The 18,570-nt window shown below is 39.7% G+C and overlaps 1 protein-coding gene across 1 annotated transcript; it reads left to right on the top strand.

Annotated features, from left to right (window-relative positions):
• Positions 1-1,732: 1,732 nt before the first annotated feature.
• Positions 1,733-12,413, top strand: LOC104943857 (neuroligin-1-like; the record flags this gene model as incomplete). The annotated part of the gene is made up of 4 exons (XM_010769320.1): positions 1,733-1,893; positions 6,554-6,710; positions 8,264-8,341; positions 10,616-12,413. Coding segments are annotated over 4 exons (993 nt in total), but the record flags the coding sequence as incomplete, so codon positions are not given.
• Between the last annotated feature and the right edge of the window lie 6,157 nt (positions 12,414-18,570).

The following is an 18,570-nucleotide window of genomic DNA, read 5'->3' as shown; positions in this document are numbered from 1 at the left end:
CAGACACACTGTAGAATACAACCTCTTTGGACAATTGATATACTTATTGAAAACAAGCTACAAAATGTTATACCTTGGAAAATTCCAAAAGTATCCTTTATTAATCATCAATATGATCAAAGTTACAAAATGCTTCTGGTTTGTTCTTAGTCCTCCTGGATAAAGCTGTCAGTTTCTGCTAAAAGAGACAAACGTAGACAATGACGTTATCTAAGAAAACACAGACATGGTAGAGTAAGATGTATGGACCCCTGGTACATGTAGCTATCATTTGAGAGCAACTCACTGCATCAATGAAAATGCTTTCAAGAGGTATGGTCTCAGATCATTGAATTTTAACCAAGATTTCTCTTTTGCGCAATCCTAAGAAGTATTGTTCTCAGTTTTTTTAGATTGGTACTCTAAAATCACTCATAAATGGACTTATTCCTTGAACAACCTTAAAAATGTTTAAGACAACTGCTACCTTGAAATGCTATGATGGGTTTCTTACTGACACAAAATAGATGTCCGCATGAAGAATACATTTGCATGAACTAAAAGGACTTTTTTGTTTAATGAACAAATTCAAATTTTAATCAAACAGATACAAACCGCACAACTTAATTTAAACACATTTTAACTTGTTTTACCAGCCACAAATAGCCATAGTACAACCTTGCAGATTTGATTTCAGCCTATCTAACAGCATGCACATTATGCATGCAGATTGCTCAGATTCTTTACTGATGTCAGAACTTACAAGGAACTGCAGCTCATCCTGGGTCTTTTGCCACCCCAGTTGGACATTCCTCGAGCAAAGTAAAAATTGAGTCAATAAATGTGGATCTTCTCCTCAGTTTGATGCATCTGAATCAACCAGATTCAAGTCATGTTTTTGCATTTATTTATGTCTTGACTTGTTTGCCATTGCCCAGCCTCTGAAGTTTCATCAGCTTTGACCCACCTTGAAGCTTTAAGTTTATCCAACAGAATCCTCATACACAATTAGATTTTCTATAATTACTGTAATACAACGAGATTGTCACTGAAAAGCAGGCTGCCACACGTTGCTTTAGAATAAGCGTCTTTGTATCACATGTGGGTACAAATGTGCTCCAGATTGTTTTGAGCACAAAACGTAAATGCTTTACGGCATGGCAAATTGCCCAACAGTACATTGAGAAAGCATGTCTATATTATTCTAGTTACATTATTGTAACTGACCAGTTTGCACCCGTATACCCTCAGAAATGTCCTTTAGGTTTATTGGCTTCCTAAATCCTAGGTCAACTTATTACTACTTTCTGCATATTTGTTTTTCTTCTAATTATGCAATAGTGAAAGAAAGTTAGCAGTAGCAATTGTATCCACATATTTTCATAAGGCATATTTTTCATTCAACAGGCTTCAGCTCATAACATATACTGTATTTAACATTTTAGTTTAGAATTTAGCTCAAAGCCACCCTCTTCTGTCTGCGCCATTCCTTTATTTTCCATCTTGTCTCTCTGTAATACAATGAATAATGGACCAGATATGGTGGGCAAAATAATATTAAAAACTTATCTCATTTCCTCTTTTCTTTCTGAAAAAAAGTATTGAATTTTCTCAGCTTGTTTGGTCTGTCTGTGTCTATGTATGGTCACAATATTCACAGTGTCAGCATCAAAAGTAATGCCTCTCAGTGTCCTGCGTCTGTCACATAAATGTAATAATACTGATCTGATTTGATTCGTCTGCTGTTCATTAGGTACCGCCGTGGGCAGACGCAGCACATGGAGATGAGATTCCGTATGTATTTGGCCTACCGATGATCGGGCCAACAGAGCTGTTTCCCTGCAACTTCTCCAAGAACGACGTGATGCTCAGCGCCGTGGTCATGACCTACTGGACCAACTTCGCCAAAACAGGGTACGATGACACCACAAATACATAGCTCCTCATGGCCAATACAAGTTGCTTTCTACGTGCTTTCCCTATGGACAGGGAACTCTGTCAAAACTTGTTTACTGATTTCAATTGTAGCGTAAGTTGGTTTGAAAGTCCAGGTTTACTACAAACCTACAAAACTAGGTTACTGTCTTTCTCCAGGGATCTTAATGCTTAAATGTTACCATGTTTGTGCAGTGAGGATATAGGACTAGAGAAACCTGGTTCCCCTAGCTAGATTTCTCTTGGGACAACAATGTCTCAGCTATGTATAAGGGAAACTGGGTCTCTAGCAGCTTTTAAAACTGTGTTGGTGCACAACAAAGACTTCATTTGGTGGGAGAGTAACATCCGAGCAGGTGGATGATAGGAGAGATCTTTACATAGAGCAATGCAACCTTGAGTTTATAAATCACTACTGCTGAACATTTACTAAATGTTATTTAGAGTGGTCCAGTAATGAGTCCTATAAAACCCGAAAATGACATTTAAAGACTAAACACGTCTCAAAGTCAACAGCTTTTTAAACGTGTTTGTTATAAGATGCCTGAAAAGGGTCTGTTGGTAACACAAGCTTAAGACTCACGTTTTATTCTACCACTTAAATTACATCAGTAAATACCCAACTCGTTGATGATTGAAGCTTTCTTGTGTGGTTAAAACTGAGGTTGCTAACAAGTAACCTCATAATCTATTAAACGTCATCACGCCGAACATTAACCACCTTTAGCATAGCAGTGGTAGTTCGATTATAGCCTAACGTTAGCTTTTTACTTCTGCTGATTGTATTAATGCTTCAGAAATCCCAAACATGTTAACTATGATAAGTGTGTGTTGGCCACAGAACTTATTTTCTGCAATATACCAAAATCCAATATAAATATTCCATTGATTTTTGGTAAGGGAGCCGTTGTGAAAGTTCCGGTACCCTACACAAATACGTCATCACTGCACTACTCTATTAAGACACACGCTGACCATGAAGTGAGGACATTTCTTGTCCTCCTCAGCCTGCTCTGACACTGTCACAAAAACAAAATATTCGAAAAACAGGACTGACACTATAACAATTAAAATAAGAGGATTATGGTTTCAAAGTAAGATCAGCTGTATAGGAGAAGTAACTCATATTACTGACTGGCTGCATGAGCTCTTCCAGGCTGTATTGCACCATAAATACTGTTAAGACTTTTTCTCCAAATGATCTGTCCAGTCATTGTCCCTGGAGCAACCTGATTTACAAGCATGGTCTAATTATACATATAAGTTTTGTATAAAGGTCAGCCATGAGGTTATATAAACCATTTTTGTTGCCATCTGCTCTGTAATTCCTCAAACAGCAATTGACAACATGCAATTACCTTTACAAGACCATGAAATAATTGATAATTTCATTGTTATTGTGTTCCCTCAATATTAACCTATATTTGATGACCAGGAGTTGTGCTATCATGTTTTATGGACTGTACAGTGTAATTGGTATTCTACGCAGATACCCTATCTTCAAATACATTCTTAATTATTGGCCGTAGCCTGCAGAGTGACATTTTCGATAGGATAAAATTAAAATCATTCTCCCTCCCTTCTGTCTCGCCTGCCTTAGAGCATATAGTCATGGCGGTAATTGTTTTTTGAGAGCGTAATGGGGGGACATTGGCTTTTTCTGTGCACTGCCCAGTAGCCCTAAGGGGAAGAGAAAGGCCTAATGATCTACATATATAACCCCAAATTGACGTGGAATGCCGGGTACCTGGGAGATTTATGCCGCCAATTTGAATGGTTAAGCGTGTTCCTGATGAGGTCGGGCTGCCTCCATATGCCGTTTTCAGACAATGGGGCTCTCAGTGACTCAGAATGGGCCTCCATAGCTCTCTCATGGCTGGCTCTGTTCTGCTCAGATTAAGTGAAAGGGGGTGTATTTAGCACCGGAGCCCATGTGAAATGTGCTCTGTAAACTATGCAGTATATACAGCATATAAAAGGGGAGTTCAAATGGGGTTTCAGACCTGCCATTTACAGGGTAGCTCAGCCTTGTTTTATTATGGCCTAATTCCGATGGTATATAAAAAAATCGTAGCTTTTTCTTAGTTTGGGCTATAGTAGCTACTATATGGTTGATGAAAATGTTGCTTGAACTGCATCTTTACCTAAACAAATTCCAATAGATATTTGTAATGTATAAATTATAATGTATATAAAGAGTTTAATTCTAGACGCGCATCCTCAATTTAAAAATGGTGACATGCTAATTTGGCATTTGAATAAAACTTGAAATTATTAAGAAGGCTTCTTATATTTTCATTCAATCAGAAAACAGAAAACCAATCATCGGCGGGCAAAATTACCCCATTTGACCTTTTTTTATCAGGTGCGAAACTGTTGATTAATCGACCAATTTCATGAAACCTTGGGACTGCGTTTCAGTATTTTCATAATTGCGTTGATTAGCCTGAGGGAGATGCTACAACATTTTAATAAACAGTCTCAAAAGGTCTACCAGTGTTTCCCACAGAATTCGATTCTATTTGTGGGGGCACCGCACCGCACCCACCCCCCCCTAGGCAAGAAAAGCCAAAGGCCCCTTAACCTATTCGGGTGGTCCATGCATCCACCCCCCCCTCAAATAAGATAATACATGCGAGTTCATGGCTACTGTAGACAACGATCTTGTTGCTCTGTGTTCATTTACAATTTACAATTCAGGCATTTTGCAGACTCCATATTCCAAAGCGACTTACAATGACCAATTACAGCAGTGGTCACCAACCTTTTTAAGCCCAAGATCACCGACCTCGGCCTAGGTGAAAGGCGAGATCTACCTACATATGAGTGTAAAAGACGGCCCAGACAGTGCTTCCAATTTGAGGCCTTTTATATAGGCTAATTGCATCTGTATTACTGTTACAATGAAGGCTCCATAATCAGCTCACGGCATATAGGCAGGGGTAAAGTGCTATTGGGGGGCGGACCTCACCTCCTCAAGGGGGGATGTTCACCCGGGAAGATTTTTTTTTAAATATTGAAGTTGAAAGCATCAATCTGGTGCACTTTGAGAGCAACATGAAGAGATCTATGGATACCTCTCTCAGCACCCATATGAAACAGAACTGTAAACACATTTTCTTTTTCTTTATGGATATTTTACAAATCACATTCAACTGTATTCTTGTTTTACTGCCATATAGTAGGCTATTTCATACCTGTTTTTCATTTATTCTCTTATTGTTTGTATAACTATAATGATCATATAAAGGTGTGCCGCGGAAATAATCTTTTGAATAATTTGTGACAAAACTGTTCTAAACACTCAAGAGTCCTTTAGCTCACCTGAGCCCCTCAGTCTGACAGGAGAGGACTCCTCCAGCTTGTTGTGGAAACGGCTCCTTATGTCCGTTGGTGCAGCTAGCTAACCAGATGCTAATATCACGGTCCCCGCTAGCACCGGTCCCTCTCGCCCTCACTCCCTCTCTCCCTCTCTATCTCTCTCCCTCTCTATCACACTAAATGCGCTATCGCCACACACACACAGAGCCGAGCTTGAATGACACAAGCACACGTGTATTTCCATGCAACTCTCTGATTGGGTCTGGTGTGTTGTCTCTGTTGCGTTCACTGAACACGGGAAATTACAGGTCCTGCCCGTCGCTCTTGTGTCCAAGGATGAGGTTCACGTAAAGCACGGTTAATGTATTATATTATTATTGAGTGTCTCAAATATACGGTCAATCAAGTGGGAACCTGCTAACGGGGTGGTTGGATGATAGGTTTACATCTAAAAACGATTTTTTCAAACATTATTATTTTAATTTTCCTTTTCTTTCCTTTTGTTTACCTTTTTTTAACGGTCCCCGCGTCTACCCACGCGCACGCACTCCGACCTGGTTGGGCGACCACTGAATTACAGGGACATTCTCCCTGGAGTAAACGCGAGGGCATCAGTGGCGTTACTCAAGGGCAGCACAGTAGTGTTGTTCCAGGCAGGATTTGAACTCGCAACCTTCCGATCATCGCCACCTCACTATCCATTAGACCAGTGGTTCCCAGCCTACCGGAAAAAAATAAAAAAAAAAAAAAAAAAAAATAATATATATTTTTTTTTATGAGATCCATTTGTGGTGGACGATATTTAATTGTAGCGGCCTGCTACAAATAAATCAATGTATGGGAAACACTGTCTACTCTACTCTACTCTACCATTAATTTAACATTAGTTCTTCATGTGACCTTAAGAAAACAACTTCAAAGTAACATCACTACTGGTGAGTAGAGGACTGAATCTTTAATGGGAGGCAATGTGTTATCCCCTGCATTGTTTCAGATGTGCTTGTATTGTTCTGCCAACACATTCTCACTCCCTGATAGTCCAATAGCGACGCTTGGTCAGGGTCCTTTGGCGTGCAGTTGTGACGCACTGAGGCTCCTTCAGCTTCATAAACGGACGCAAAGAGCTTTCAACTGATTGCGATTCCCATCGGCGGGAATGGGCGCTCACTTTAACTGCCGCCGACATGGACGGATGCGGTGCTTCCCTGAGCGTCAAATACCGCCGCCGATGGGAATACATTGCAATAAGTTGAAAGATCCACAGATCTCACATCTCTATGGATTTTTTAATAAGCAACCCTTTTAATCTTTTTCTCAGGGATCCAAACCAACCTGTCCCCCAGGATACCAAATTCATCCACACCAAGCCCAATCGCTTTGAAGAGGTGGCATGGACACGCTACAACCAGAAAGACCAGCTTTACCTCCACATCGGCCTGAAGCCCCGCGTCAAAGAGCATTACCGTGCCAACAAGGTATAGTTAGAAGCTACTAAATGCACTTTCGTTTTGAATGTTGATAATACCTATACCTTGTTGTGAGAACAATGTATAGTTAGAAGCTACTAAATGCACTTTCGTTTTGAATGTTGATAAAAATACTAGCAGAACTGAAAACGATAACAATCAGGGAATGGATTTATTTGATTGTTGGAAGTATATTTGGTTAATTAATATAAGATGTTGTTGTATCATAGGGCTGCCTCTCTTTTATTTAGAATTGATTACAATGTTAACGTACGCTGCACAGATAATCCTATCTGGAGAAGCCATGAATAAAAGAGTATTTGATCCAAATGTATCAACAGGCTAACTGTTGACCAATCAGATCTCAACAGTCCCTGTCAGTATCAACTGTAGATTTGCTTTCCAATATAAATATAACAATAGTCATCATACTTATTGTTTGCATTATCATTCAGTCAAACATTCTTTTATGGATGACCACCTTGCCCTTTAGTTGCATGACTTTTACTTCATTTGAGATATTGGCATCCATGTAGTCACAATGAATACATTGCCATAGTTAGACCCTCCAGAAAAACGCGGGCAAAAATCCTTAATTATGCGGGCTAAATTCCTTGATTATGCGGGCTAAAATCCTTGATTATCCGATTAAACATGCGGGGTTTTATGTGATTTTATGCGGTGAAATTGCGGGAAGTTAGGAAATATGCGGAAAGTTGCGAAATATGCTAAATATGCGGGGGAAAAGAATAACAATTTTTTAAAATATTGGGCTGTCTTATTTATTCTCTCTCACACACAACCTGCCACTAACGTTAAACCCCTTTACTATTCAATTAAACACATTCAATGTTTATTTATTGTAAAAGCAATTGGGCTATTTTAATCTCACACACACACACACCACCACCCCCCCCCACACACACACACACACACACACACACACTTCTCCGCCTCATTCTGTTTTCATTTACTCGTTCGTTATCTGACCAGCTTCAATCTTGTAGGCTACTCACTTCGTTTCTTGTAGCCCTCGAAAGGGTTTTGGAGGTTGATTCCTCGGTGAACGGGAGTTGAATGGCTTTCTTGTCCGCAGCAGCAGAAAGCATTTTCGAATGTTTGAATGAATCAAAGTGGGTCGCCACCGTCGATTTTCTCTTATGCTGCAACACACAGTTGCACGGGGTGCAGAATAGTTTCCCCCCACTTTTTGCCCGGTCTTTAGTAGAAATGTTCGTTGGTAAATGAGCTCTATACAGTGTTGTTTACATTCTGTGATGCGCGAGCTGATGACGTCACGTCAAGACGAGTTAACTTTTTTTTCTTCTCAACTTTGTGTGGAAAAATATGGGGATTATGCGGCCTTTTGATAAATATGCGGCTTTTTAAAAATCTGCGCCATTTGGCTGATTATGCGGTAAATTCTGCGATCGCAGAATCGCGTTTTTCTGGAGGGTCTACATAGTGTAATGGTGCATTGATTTTGAGACGCTCCTCTCAATGCTCTTCACATTTATGGTTTCCCTTCATTTATCTCCAACTTCTCTTTTCCCTCTCCCCAGGTCAACTTGTGGTTGGAGCTGGTTCCTCATCTGCACAGCCTCAATGATGTCACCCAGCTCATCCCCACCACCACCAAGGTTGGTACTAAAACCTCTTTAGCTTATCCTGCTTCTGAAAATAAACTACGTGAGTCATTCTCTTCAAAGGTTTTGGAGAAGCAACTGTAATAAAATAATTTAAAGATCATTATTGTGATGGTTTGTTGACCTAACTTAGGTCAACAAATACAAATACTACTTATGTGTTTAGACAAGATATTAGCGATGGGAATTACGGCTCTTTGAAGGGAGCAGGATCTTATGGCTCCTTTCCTTTGTGAGAGCCGTTCAAAAGAGCCATTCTTTTTTTAAGGGGGCGGGGTTACTAGGTTTGTCTTCGAAACATACCTTTTATAATTCAATCAAATGTAAGCCTGTTTTGACTAATGATTTATATGTGTACATATACATCACTGACATTATTCAATACATCCTTTGTACTGAAGTATTCAAAAGTAAAAATTACATATTTAATATAAATGATTTTCTGTGGCCAATTGTTTTCATTGCATTTACAGACCCTGGTAACTCTCTGATTGTAGAACCACGCACAAAAAAAGAAGCAGATAGCAACACCTACAAACTGACAACAGATCTTTTCTGAGCCTAAAAATAATCATAAATAAATAACATGACCAAAATAAATATATTGCAATGCTCAAAACAGCAGCATCCAACAGTCTCTAATCATTGGATATTACATGTCACTGCCTACATGCACGGAGCACCCGTAGCGCGGAGATCATCATATCATTATGGCTTGTTTTACTTAACAACAAAAAACAAAAACAAAAAAACTCTTTGAGCCGCCTCGTTCGCCTCGTTCATCACTACAAGATATGACAGACATGATACATATTAAAGAGTTGAACATTAAATGCTCCTTATACAGAGGTAGAAATTCCCATGTGTTCACACGATCAGCCCAAATTTGACGTAAACATCAGCTTTATGTTTTCATCCTATATTTGTACAGTATATCAGGTATTATAAATAATGTAAACATAGAGTTTAAGTAAAGTAGACTTTTGGGAAGTTACATTTATTGAAATAGGTTTTGTGTTTAACGGGTTGGGTTTTTTCATGTCTCGCATACCTTACCTTACTGGAGATTGGCTATGGCTCCCCATATAGTCCATTGATGGGTATATCGATATTTGGAATGCGTCCCCACCAGAAGAATAACAGTGTTGGTCATTTGATCAAAAGCTTAAAGAAATGGTTTACCATTTTGAGAAACACATTTATTTGTTGAAAGTAAAAACAAAAGGGATCAATACCACTTCCATGTGTTTGCATTAAAGTTACATACTATAAGATAAATAATTGTTCGCCTGATAAGGACAGCTTTTATGTTACATATGCATTTGTCATGATTACATAACTAACACAGATAGCTAGTCGACAACAGCTACAGAGCAGAACATCAACCAAGTGCCATCCCAGTTATGAATACACCCACAAACAGTCAATCAAATATTATCCAGTTTCATCAAACTCATCTGAGTGCTGTAAGGCCTTATGCTCATTTCCTAAGAGATTGTACAACCCTCTCCCCAATATCACGTTGCAATAGCAGCTGTTAGGGGGGCAGAGTGGGACTTGCACAGTTTATCTCTATTCAGTGTAGCATCAAATCATTTTGCAGCTGTTATTTGAGGATGAAATTTAACGTAATGTTGCTTCAAGTATGAAGCTAGAGTTAGGTGATAGCTTTGCATTTAAAGATGGAGCTTCCTAGAAAAATCTGTCCAAAGGGTGTGAGGTCCATACACAAACATTTGCTATGATTAGGTTTGGTTTGTTAGATAATACTTGCACAAGACTTAAGTCCGCAGACTGTGCAGACTTATGCTCACTTTCCAAGTTTGATGACATCTAATATTTATTCTATACATCCAAACATTCACTATTTTTATTGTATACTGTAAAGAGAAACATTACAGAATACAAATATACCAATCATTTGTTCTATTTCATGCATACATCTATATTCAAACATATACAAGTCAGTTTTGGACCAATGTATATCATGAACATCGCAAACATCTGCAAGTTACGATTGGTCAGGCTTCAACGTGCAATCCAACTCATTTTCGGAGGCGAGTCGCAACAAGAACTCTGTAATATTAGCTTTGCATTCATGGAGCTTACCGGAAAAGTCTGTCCGAAAGACGTTTGGTCCATACACAAATATTTGCAATAATGAATGTTTGGTTTGTTACTTGCACGAGACCTTAGTGTGCAGACTGTTGAGTTAAGATTTTTCTCAAAAAAACTCTTCATAGTTTTTAATTTACCTCCTGTTGACAGATCCCTCCACCGGAGTCTACCAACCGCCCCCCGAAGACCAAGCCTATGGTGACCAAACGCCCCAACCCGACTCCGTTCCCAACCGAGACCCAGGACAGCCACCTCCAGCCACACCTGGTGGACCAGCGCGACTACTCCACCGAGCTGTCGGTGACCATCGCTGTAGGAGCTTCCCTCCTCTTCCTTAACATTCTCGCATTTGCTGCCCTCTACTACAAGAAGGACAAGCGCCGGCACGACGTCCACAGGCGCTGCAGCCCCCAGCGGAGCGCCGCCAATGACCTGGCTCACACCCAGGAGGAGGAGATCATGTCCCTGCAGATGAAGCAGCACTCGGACCTGGACTGCAGGGGCGTGGGCGACTCTCTGCACCCGCACGACGTGGTGCTGAGGACTGCCTGTCCGCCGGACTACACTCTGGCCATGAGGCGTTCACCGGACGACATCCCGCTCATGACGCCAAACACCATAACCATGATCCCGAGCACCATGGGGGGGCTCACCTCGCTCCACTCTTTCAACACCTTCCCCAGCAGTGGGCAGAATAACACCCTTCCCCATCCGCACCCACACTCACATTCCACAACCCGGGTATAGCCCTGTGGAAGCACCCACACAGGCAGGACTCTGACGGCTGAGCCAAAAACGCCAACTGCTGCAGCAGAGACTTAAGGGCGACATGATGACTACCGCAGATATGTCAGGAGCTGAAAAGCCAGCCTGGAGTTGCTGGGAACCAATGGAATCACACTGGGATTTTACAACACCCTGTTAATACCTGAGGGAATATAGTCAAAGGATTTCTGGGGGTTTGGACCAGAGGAAAAAAATAAAAATAATGATGTTTTTTTTGTAGAAAAATAAAAGACGTACAGAAAAAACTACACATAAGGAGTCGAAGAAAAACAACCTCACATGCTAAAACAAAAAGGAGGATATTTCTTTTGTATTGTTATTTTTCGTTCTGATATTTCAGCAAGACAAGGTACAGTAAACTACTTTTTCTTATAGCGACAGATATGGCCTTCGAGGCTTTTTGACAAATGACTGCTTGACAGTATTATCTGGGAGCAGAACAGAGCATCAGACACGCCTCGGAGGTAAGAAGAGGGGAGTGCTTTGTAAAAGAAAGAAAACACAGTGTTTTTCCTTTGGCATCGCGCAGCAGATTACTCTGTTTGCGGGGCGCGGAGTAGATGAGGTGCAAACCAATTTAGGCATGTGTTAACTTCATAAATGTAAGATAAAACAATTGTTGAAGACAACAAAGGAAGGACTGGGAACTCTGAGGAACAAAATTAATCCTATATGCACAATGGAACCATTTTTTGAGGGGGAGAAAATGTCACAGATACTTTTCAGCCATTTATTTTTGAAGAATGGGAACAATTTTATTGTATAGAACCTATTTACATATCTAGATCTGTACACTAAGCACCAGGCTGTTTAAGCCCTCTTCTCTTAGGTGGGGGGGTGGGCGTCTATACTGCAAACCTGCCAGCAGGAATGAACCAGTGGGAATCGGGGATCCACCTACTGGCTTCCTGGTAGTTCCAACTTCAACACAGAGAGCTGGGGGACAAAGGATAATTGGATATTTTAGCACGATGCGCATGACAATTTATCTGCTTGATGGCTGCTCTGCTGATTATGTCATTATTAAGAATAATTTTCACCCTCTACCTTGCATTGGAGCTATTTCTGACGGATTTCCTGATTGGATTACAGGAAAACAAAGACCCTCGCAGGAACATGGGAAATACAGTTCCAAGGTTTGTTGCGATGATAGTGGCTCAAGTTGGAGAACAGAAAAAGGGTGGGGGGGTGGGCTTGGATTATGGTAAAACTATCTTGCATAACTTAATATAGCTTGAGTGGAGCTGGGCATATAAGGACTAGTTTTGTACTCTGTGTGTTGGTACTACCTTTTGATAGTGGTTAAATCACATTTCACTGTATCAATCAAACTCATCGTACCTTCAGTTGAGATCAATGTTCTTTGCTATTCTACCTATTGGACCACTATAGAAGTAATTACCTGCACTGTTTATTTCATTGCCCACTTTCTCTTCTTATTTTTTTTACTGAAAAATGTGTTGATTGATTGACGCCCAAATGGTACAGGACAAAAAGGAGAATCACATGGCTGTGTAGCATTTCTTTTCATATATCCAGCCAGGAGATGTTTAAACATGAATGCCCGAACACGACTAGAACAAGTCAAAGGCCAAGCACAGACAGATCACATTGGGTGGAACTCTCGAGAAACAGCTCGTGTCACGGTAATTATTTAGTTTTTATCATTAGCCAATGTTAATCATTTATAGAGGCATATTGTCTTATGGGAAGAAAGAAGAAAATACCTCCCATAAAAGTCAACCCTCTTCACCTCACTCTAAAGAGCTACTTCTTTTCTTATTTTGGCCACACTTTTTTTTCTGCTAAGATTCTCTACCGTCTCATCTTATATACTGAATTGACAGGTGGGGCTGTTTAGCAAAACGGTTCCCCCTAGCATCCGCAGCGCCTTTAGTTTACTGTCTACTGCAAGACTGTCTGCTAACATCTTAAGGTCAGTGAGGCCTCAGCGGCTAACAATGTTAGCAAAGTGAGAAAGAATGTGTCACGCTGCAAAGGAGACTGCAGTAGGATCCAGTCGCTTAAGAGACTTTGTTGGGGATAAGGTGGTGATCTTTAAAACAAAAAGAGAGCGGAGTCCCCTAGATGGCAATCCTATTGTGCTCAGAAAGAATGCTGGCAGAGAGATGCTACTTGGTAAGCTGAAACGCTTGTCTCCCTGTTTCCCTTTCACTAAAGTGTAGATGTTTGGAGGCCTCTGTTGTGAGAATACATCCTGCCCCCTTTGGCTCGCTCACAGGCACTGTGCAGTCATTCAAAATAATGAGTGCAGACTACTGTTACCCCATATAACTCTGCAGCAGACAAGCTGGGTGAGGGGGATACAATCTAGTGTGTCATAGTGAGGGTGGCTTTCCGGGATAAGATTTTAAATGGAATAAACTAATTACATTTGTGTACTCCAGATTCTTTCTCTGGATGAAATGAACCACCAAGGCTTGATCTGGGATTTGAACAAAAGGAAGATTCCGAGGCTTTTATCACACATCATTCTCATGGGCCAGGGATTTTTTTTAATACCCTTCTCTGTAAAAATAACACAAGCCAACATCATAAAAGAAGTGTGAATTTCCGAATCTTGGAACAATACGCACTGTAGGACCGTTGGCATTTTACCGACAGGCCAAACCTTTTCAGCTCTAACACTCAGCCTGCCTGTTTCTGATCTCCCACACACATACATAACATATGCAAATTACAATTTGCGTGGAAACATGCTCACACACAACTATGTGCTAAATGATTAGGATTTTCAAGTGTTTTGGTATCTACTTAATATATTGTACAGTATATAGACTAACAACCTGATTGCCTGCCCTTGGACTCAAGATGTATTAGACCCATGTGAAAAGCTACAAGACTTTGTTTTGGTAACCCAAACCAATGGCTGAAAACCATTTAACAAGATGTTTGTAAAGCCTTGAAAGGAAAATTAAATACTGATGTTGCCTAAATAGCCTTCTGGCAGCAACATGCCCTTAAAAGCAAGACAAAATAAGAACCTCAAAAAATATTTATACATAACATTTCATTTTGAAATATTCACCATTGTCTAACTTTCAGCTGTGTGAAGATCAAACTAAAAAAAATTATGACCGAACCCTAATTTCAACTATAAGGCTATAACTATTATGTGTTCTATGAGGTTAATCCAAAGGAGCACACTCTCATACTACCATAACCATGGTAAAGCAAAAAGGAACGGTAATTTTTGTATTTAATTTCAATGAATGTTTAGCCAATTTGACTTAAACCTTCGGGCCAGGATCATTCATTGAAATTAATTAGATGTCATCCATTTGAAAAACCTGTATGCTGTGCACCAAAACCTTCACTATATCTTTTGTTTACTATAGAGAGAAACAAATTCATAACATAAAGTAACAAATAATGATTCAATTTCATTCATAAAAATCTGTTTTTGGCCAGTGTATATCATTTGCATCGCAAACGTCGTTAGCTAAGATTGGTCAGGCTTCAACATGCAGCTTTGCTAATTATCTGAGGCAAGTCACAACAAGAACTATGCAATCGCCTAATCTGACACAGTGGCCATCTCAAAGAAAATAACGTTGTGTAGTCTAATCCGAACATGAGACCTAATATCACAGTGTGCTGTGGCCTTTCCCTTCATGGTGATCTATTTAAAACCATCCTGGGTCACAACATGCCTGCTTTTGTGTCATTGTTGTCCACTACAGGGCAACCGTAAACCATTTAAGGTTTAAACTAAAGTACAATTGCGAAACAAAATACAATAACATTAATTGGGTCTTGTCAGCCTACACAATAGTCATCACTAATTTAACAACACATATATCACAAGGATAGGGATAAAACCTTAGTACCCATCCAGTCCCTGCTCTACAAATAAATTACATGGGCCAAAGCAAAGGCCACTCATTGAATAAAACATGTAATTGCCCTAATGGGTAAATAGTAGAGCAATTGCAATGCCATGCTAAGTATCTGACAGCTGAGGGTGAATGCTAAATAATAGCTAACCGATGATACATGATAAATGCAGGCCAACTGTAGTGTGAGAGAAGAAGTGTTGGTCAGCACCTGACATATTAGAGATAAAAAATGGAAATTGCTAGAAGCTGTTGAACGTACTAATGTCGGCAGCAGCTAACATGATTTAGCATGTGTGGTGACTACACAAGTACTGCCGGATTGCTTGAGGATGAAAAAGTGCACTGACTAAAAAGTTGTTGGACAGAAGGTGCTGCGATGACTCATGAATCAAGCGTTACATAAGCGAGGAAATGCATTAAATAACTTTCCCATGCCTTACAACCGACAGAGGATAAGCATGAATCACATTTAAACAGTATCATTAGTGGGAACAATTGCAACTTTTAAAAGTAAAAGCAGTGGATGACCTTCACACTCCTGGAGAGAAGCGCTGGCTGTCCAGATTGAGGGTGCTAATCAGAGCGTGACCTACTGTATCACTATTAAACCTACAGAAGTCATAAAAAAGGACGCTAGGAGATTGATTAAATTGTGAGCTAGCAGCACAAACTGAGGGTCAGTTACAGTAGACCTTAGCATGACTGATTTTAGCAACAGCTAGCTGATGCTTCGCTGCTGATCAATGAGTTTAGAAATATTTTAAATATACCAGTAAAAAGAGAGACTGTGAATAACCACTCACTCGACATTAATGGAGGACTGACCACATAAAATGAGCCTGAAGCACTTGCTTGCTATTATTATTGGTAGACTGCTCCATAAATGTTATAGATAGCATGTTATTTGACTAATTGCATAACAGTCTATCAGAGTCATACAATAAGTAGGCTTTATCAATTTGAACCTCTTAACAGCCCCAATGTGAGCAAATAGGCATCTGACATAGCATTGTTGAGGTTTTTCATATTTATTTCACCAGTTTGTGTTAACATGTCATATGCTACATGTTTAGCTGTCAGCTAGCTTAGTGTGTGCTCAGCTGTTACTGTATGCTGTTGTCTACACATACTTACATCTGGATATCAATTGGATATTAAAGATGCCCTGTGAAGTTTTCTTTTTCTCTAGAACATTTGGCAAAACTTTTTTGTGAGTTCTAGAAATGTAATCTTTTCTCTTTTTTAGTTTGGTTGCTTGTTCTTATTGCACATCACCTTCTCTAACTGTTGATTTGCATTTTAGTGTAATACTCAGCCCCATGCTCTTGACTTGTGTTTGTATGCAGATAAACGCATCTTCTATTCAGAAAAACACGGTTGTGGGTATACAGTAGGCTACAATATACCAACATGACTGGTCATCTATCATTGAAACATCGCTCAACAGCACCACCGGTGGTCAAAAACTTCACAGGGTACCTTTAATGTCAAAGTTGCTTTTAAGTAAGGGCTATGACTAACAGACTAGGGCTAACAATAATGACTACACTGTTTCAGTTAAGTTATTCTCATCAATATTGAAAAGAGCTATTCGGCAATATTGTCATTCACATTAACATGTATTTGATTTCAAGAGAAAGCATTTTCCTTATTCAAGTGTTCAATTAACACTAATGTTAACACTGTACATACTGTATGTAATCACAAATTGCTGCTATGATATCCTAAGTGATGGCTGACATGCCCCAAATTCCTGTAGATAATAAATTCACTAAATTCTGAAAGCAAGTATTTACCAAGTATTCAGGATTTTTCCAGGACGTTTTTACATTCCTCATCAATGTAAAACGATTAGCGTTTACACACGAATAGTGCACTCAATCTCCAAAATTATTTTAGGAGCTCCTTACAGGGCCTTACACCCACCTACCCTTTGATAGAGGAACCATTAGGCCTTTAAACTCAGAACTAATAAGAGTAAAACATAACTGGATTGTTAAACAGTCAAATAAATATGAAAATAAGCTCAACTTTAACTGCAGGCTTGATACTGTTATGTGCCGTGGCAATTTAAACAGGGATGACTATTTTCAGAGAAGGGTATACCTTTTGTTGAAATTCACCAGACCATAAAAACAGATTTTTTTTCACACCTTTTTCAAATAAAGTCTCTGATTTATGACTACATTAATGTTTGGTAGACAATGAATATTTTGAATATTCCCTCGATGCTTTGTGGTCAGGACACTGAACAGGTGCAGCATGCAGGAGTGTGTTTCCTTGTGTGTTTGGTAAAACACATCTTTTCAAACGTGTGTCAGCCCTTATTGAGTGGAGTTTGGGAAATTCCAATACTGATATTGTTCATAGTTCCGTTAAAGCGGAGGCCTGTACACTTTTTTTTATCCATCAGTGTGTATTTCTGCAATGTGCCTAATTGCTGTTTCTGTGTTAACATTTTTGAATATTCAGTTTATTTTATGTGTCATATGGCTTGACTTCAATTTTGTTATATTGGCTTCGCATTCATTATGAAACAACAGATGTACGATACAAGTCTGAGAAGGATTTACATCCAAAGTCACCTTCGTTTAAAACTGTGTGTCCATGATTTGAAGAGGGGAACTCCGAAACCAATCCAGGTAGCATTTCTTCAGTCATTTCTGTTGAATCCCAACACTAGTAGGTTTTAATGAGCAAGTTATATAGCAGGGTGAGTATGAAAACACACAGTTTGGGACTTAAGATACTTAAGAAACCCTGTTCTAGGGGGACGCTTCACTTTTGTTCCAGTGTGAACCTGCCCTGACCGCGGTCGACTGGTCGGCCCGTGCTGTAAAGAAAAAGACGGGGAACGGAGGAACGAGCACTGCGAATGAATGTAACGCAACGTGCCATTTTCTAACCTCAAATCTTAGCAGAAGTGACAACGACCAAACCTCAGATTCATCCTGAGAGGTTATTTTGCTAGCAGTCTGAAAAACTAAAAGGTGGATTTGTTCTTTGAATGCCATGTGAAACAGGGGGGCACTACGTGAGCTGGTCTGGCATTTGTAATGTAGATTATTTGTCACTTGTCTTTCTTTCTGGTTAAATAGTAATTACTCTTCTGGAGCACAATAAATGATTTTAATATGCTGAAATGTTTTTTTTTCTTCTTTCTCTTGAGTCTTCATTCATTATTTATTCTGGCTGTTCTTACTAAGTTGAATAATTGAATTTGTGAAGCATACATCAACCCTCACAAGTAATTACTGAGGCAATTTATTTGCGGAGAGATTACATTTGTTTTCTTTGACTGCAAGCGAAACAAGCTTTGTCGGCGGCGGCGGCGTGAATATTAAGATGAAAGTGACTCCTGGTGACATTTGAGTTGAAAAATTATAACACCATGTTCTAGCAGGAAAACCCAAAGGTAAGAGGTAAACAGCTGTCACTCAGTCATATTGCAATGGGCAG

The sequence above is a fragment of the Notothenia coriiceps genome, unplaced genomic scaffold, assembly GCF_000735185.1.
Source record: "Notothenia coriiceps isolate Sejong01 unplaced genomic scaffold, NC01 NC01_scaffold00006946, whole genome shotgun sequence".
Taxonomy (NCBI): domain Eukaryota; kingdom Metazoa; phylum Chordata; class Actinopteri; order Perciformes; family Nototheniidae; genus Notothenia; species Notothenia coriiceps.
The sequence above is the reverse complement of the archived record's forward strand: the minus strand, read 5'-3'. Positions and strand labels throughout refer to the sequence as shown.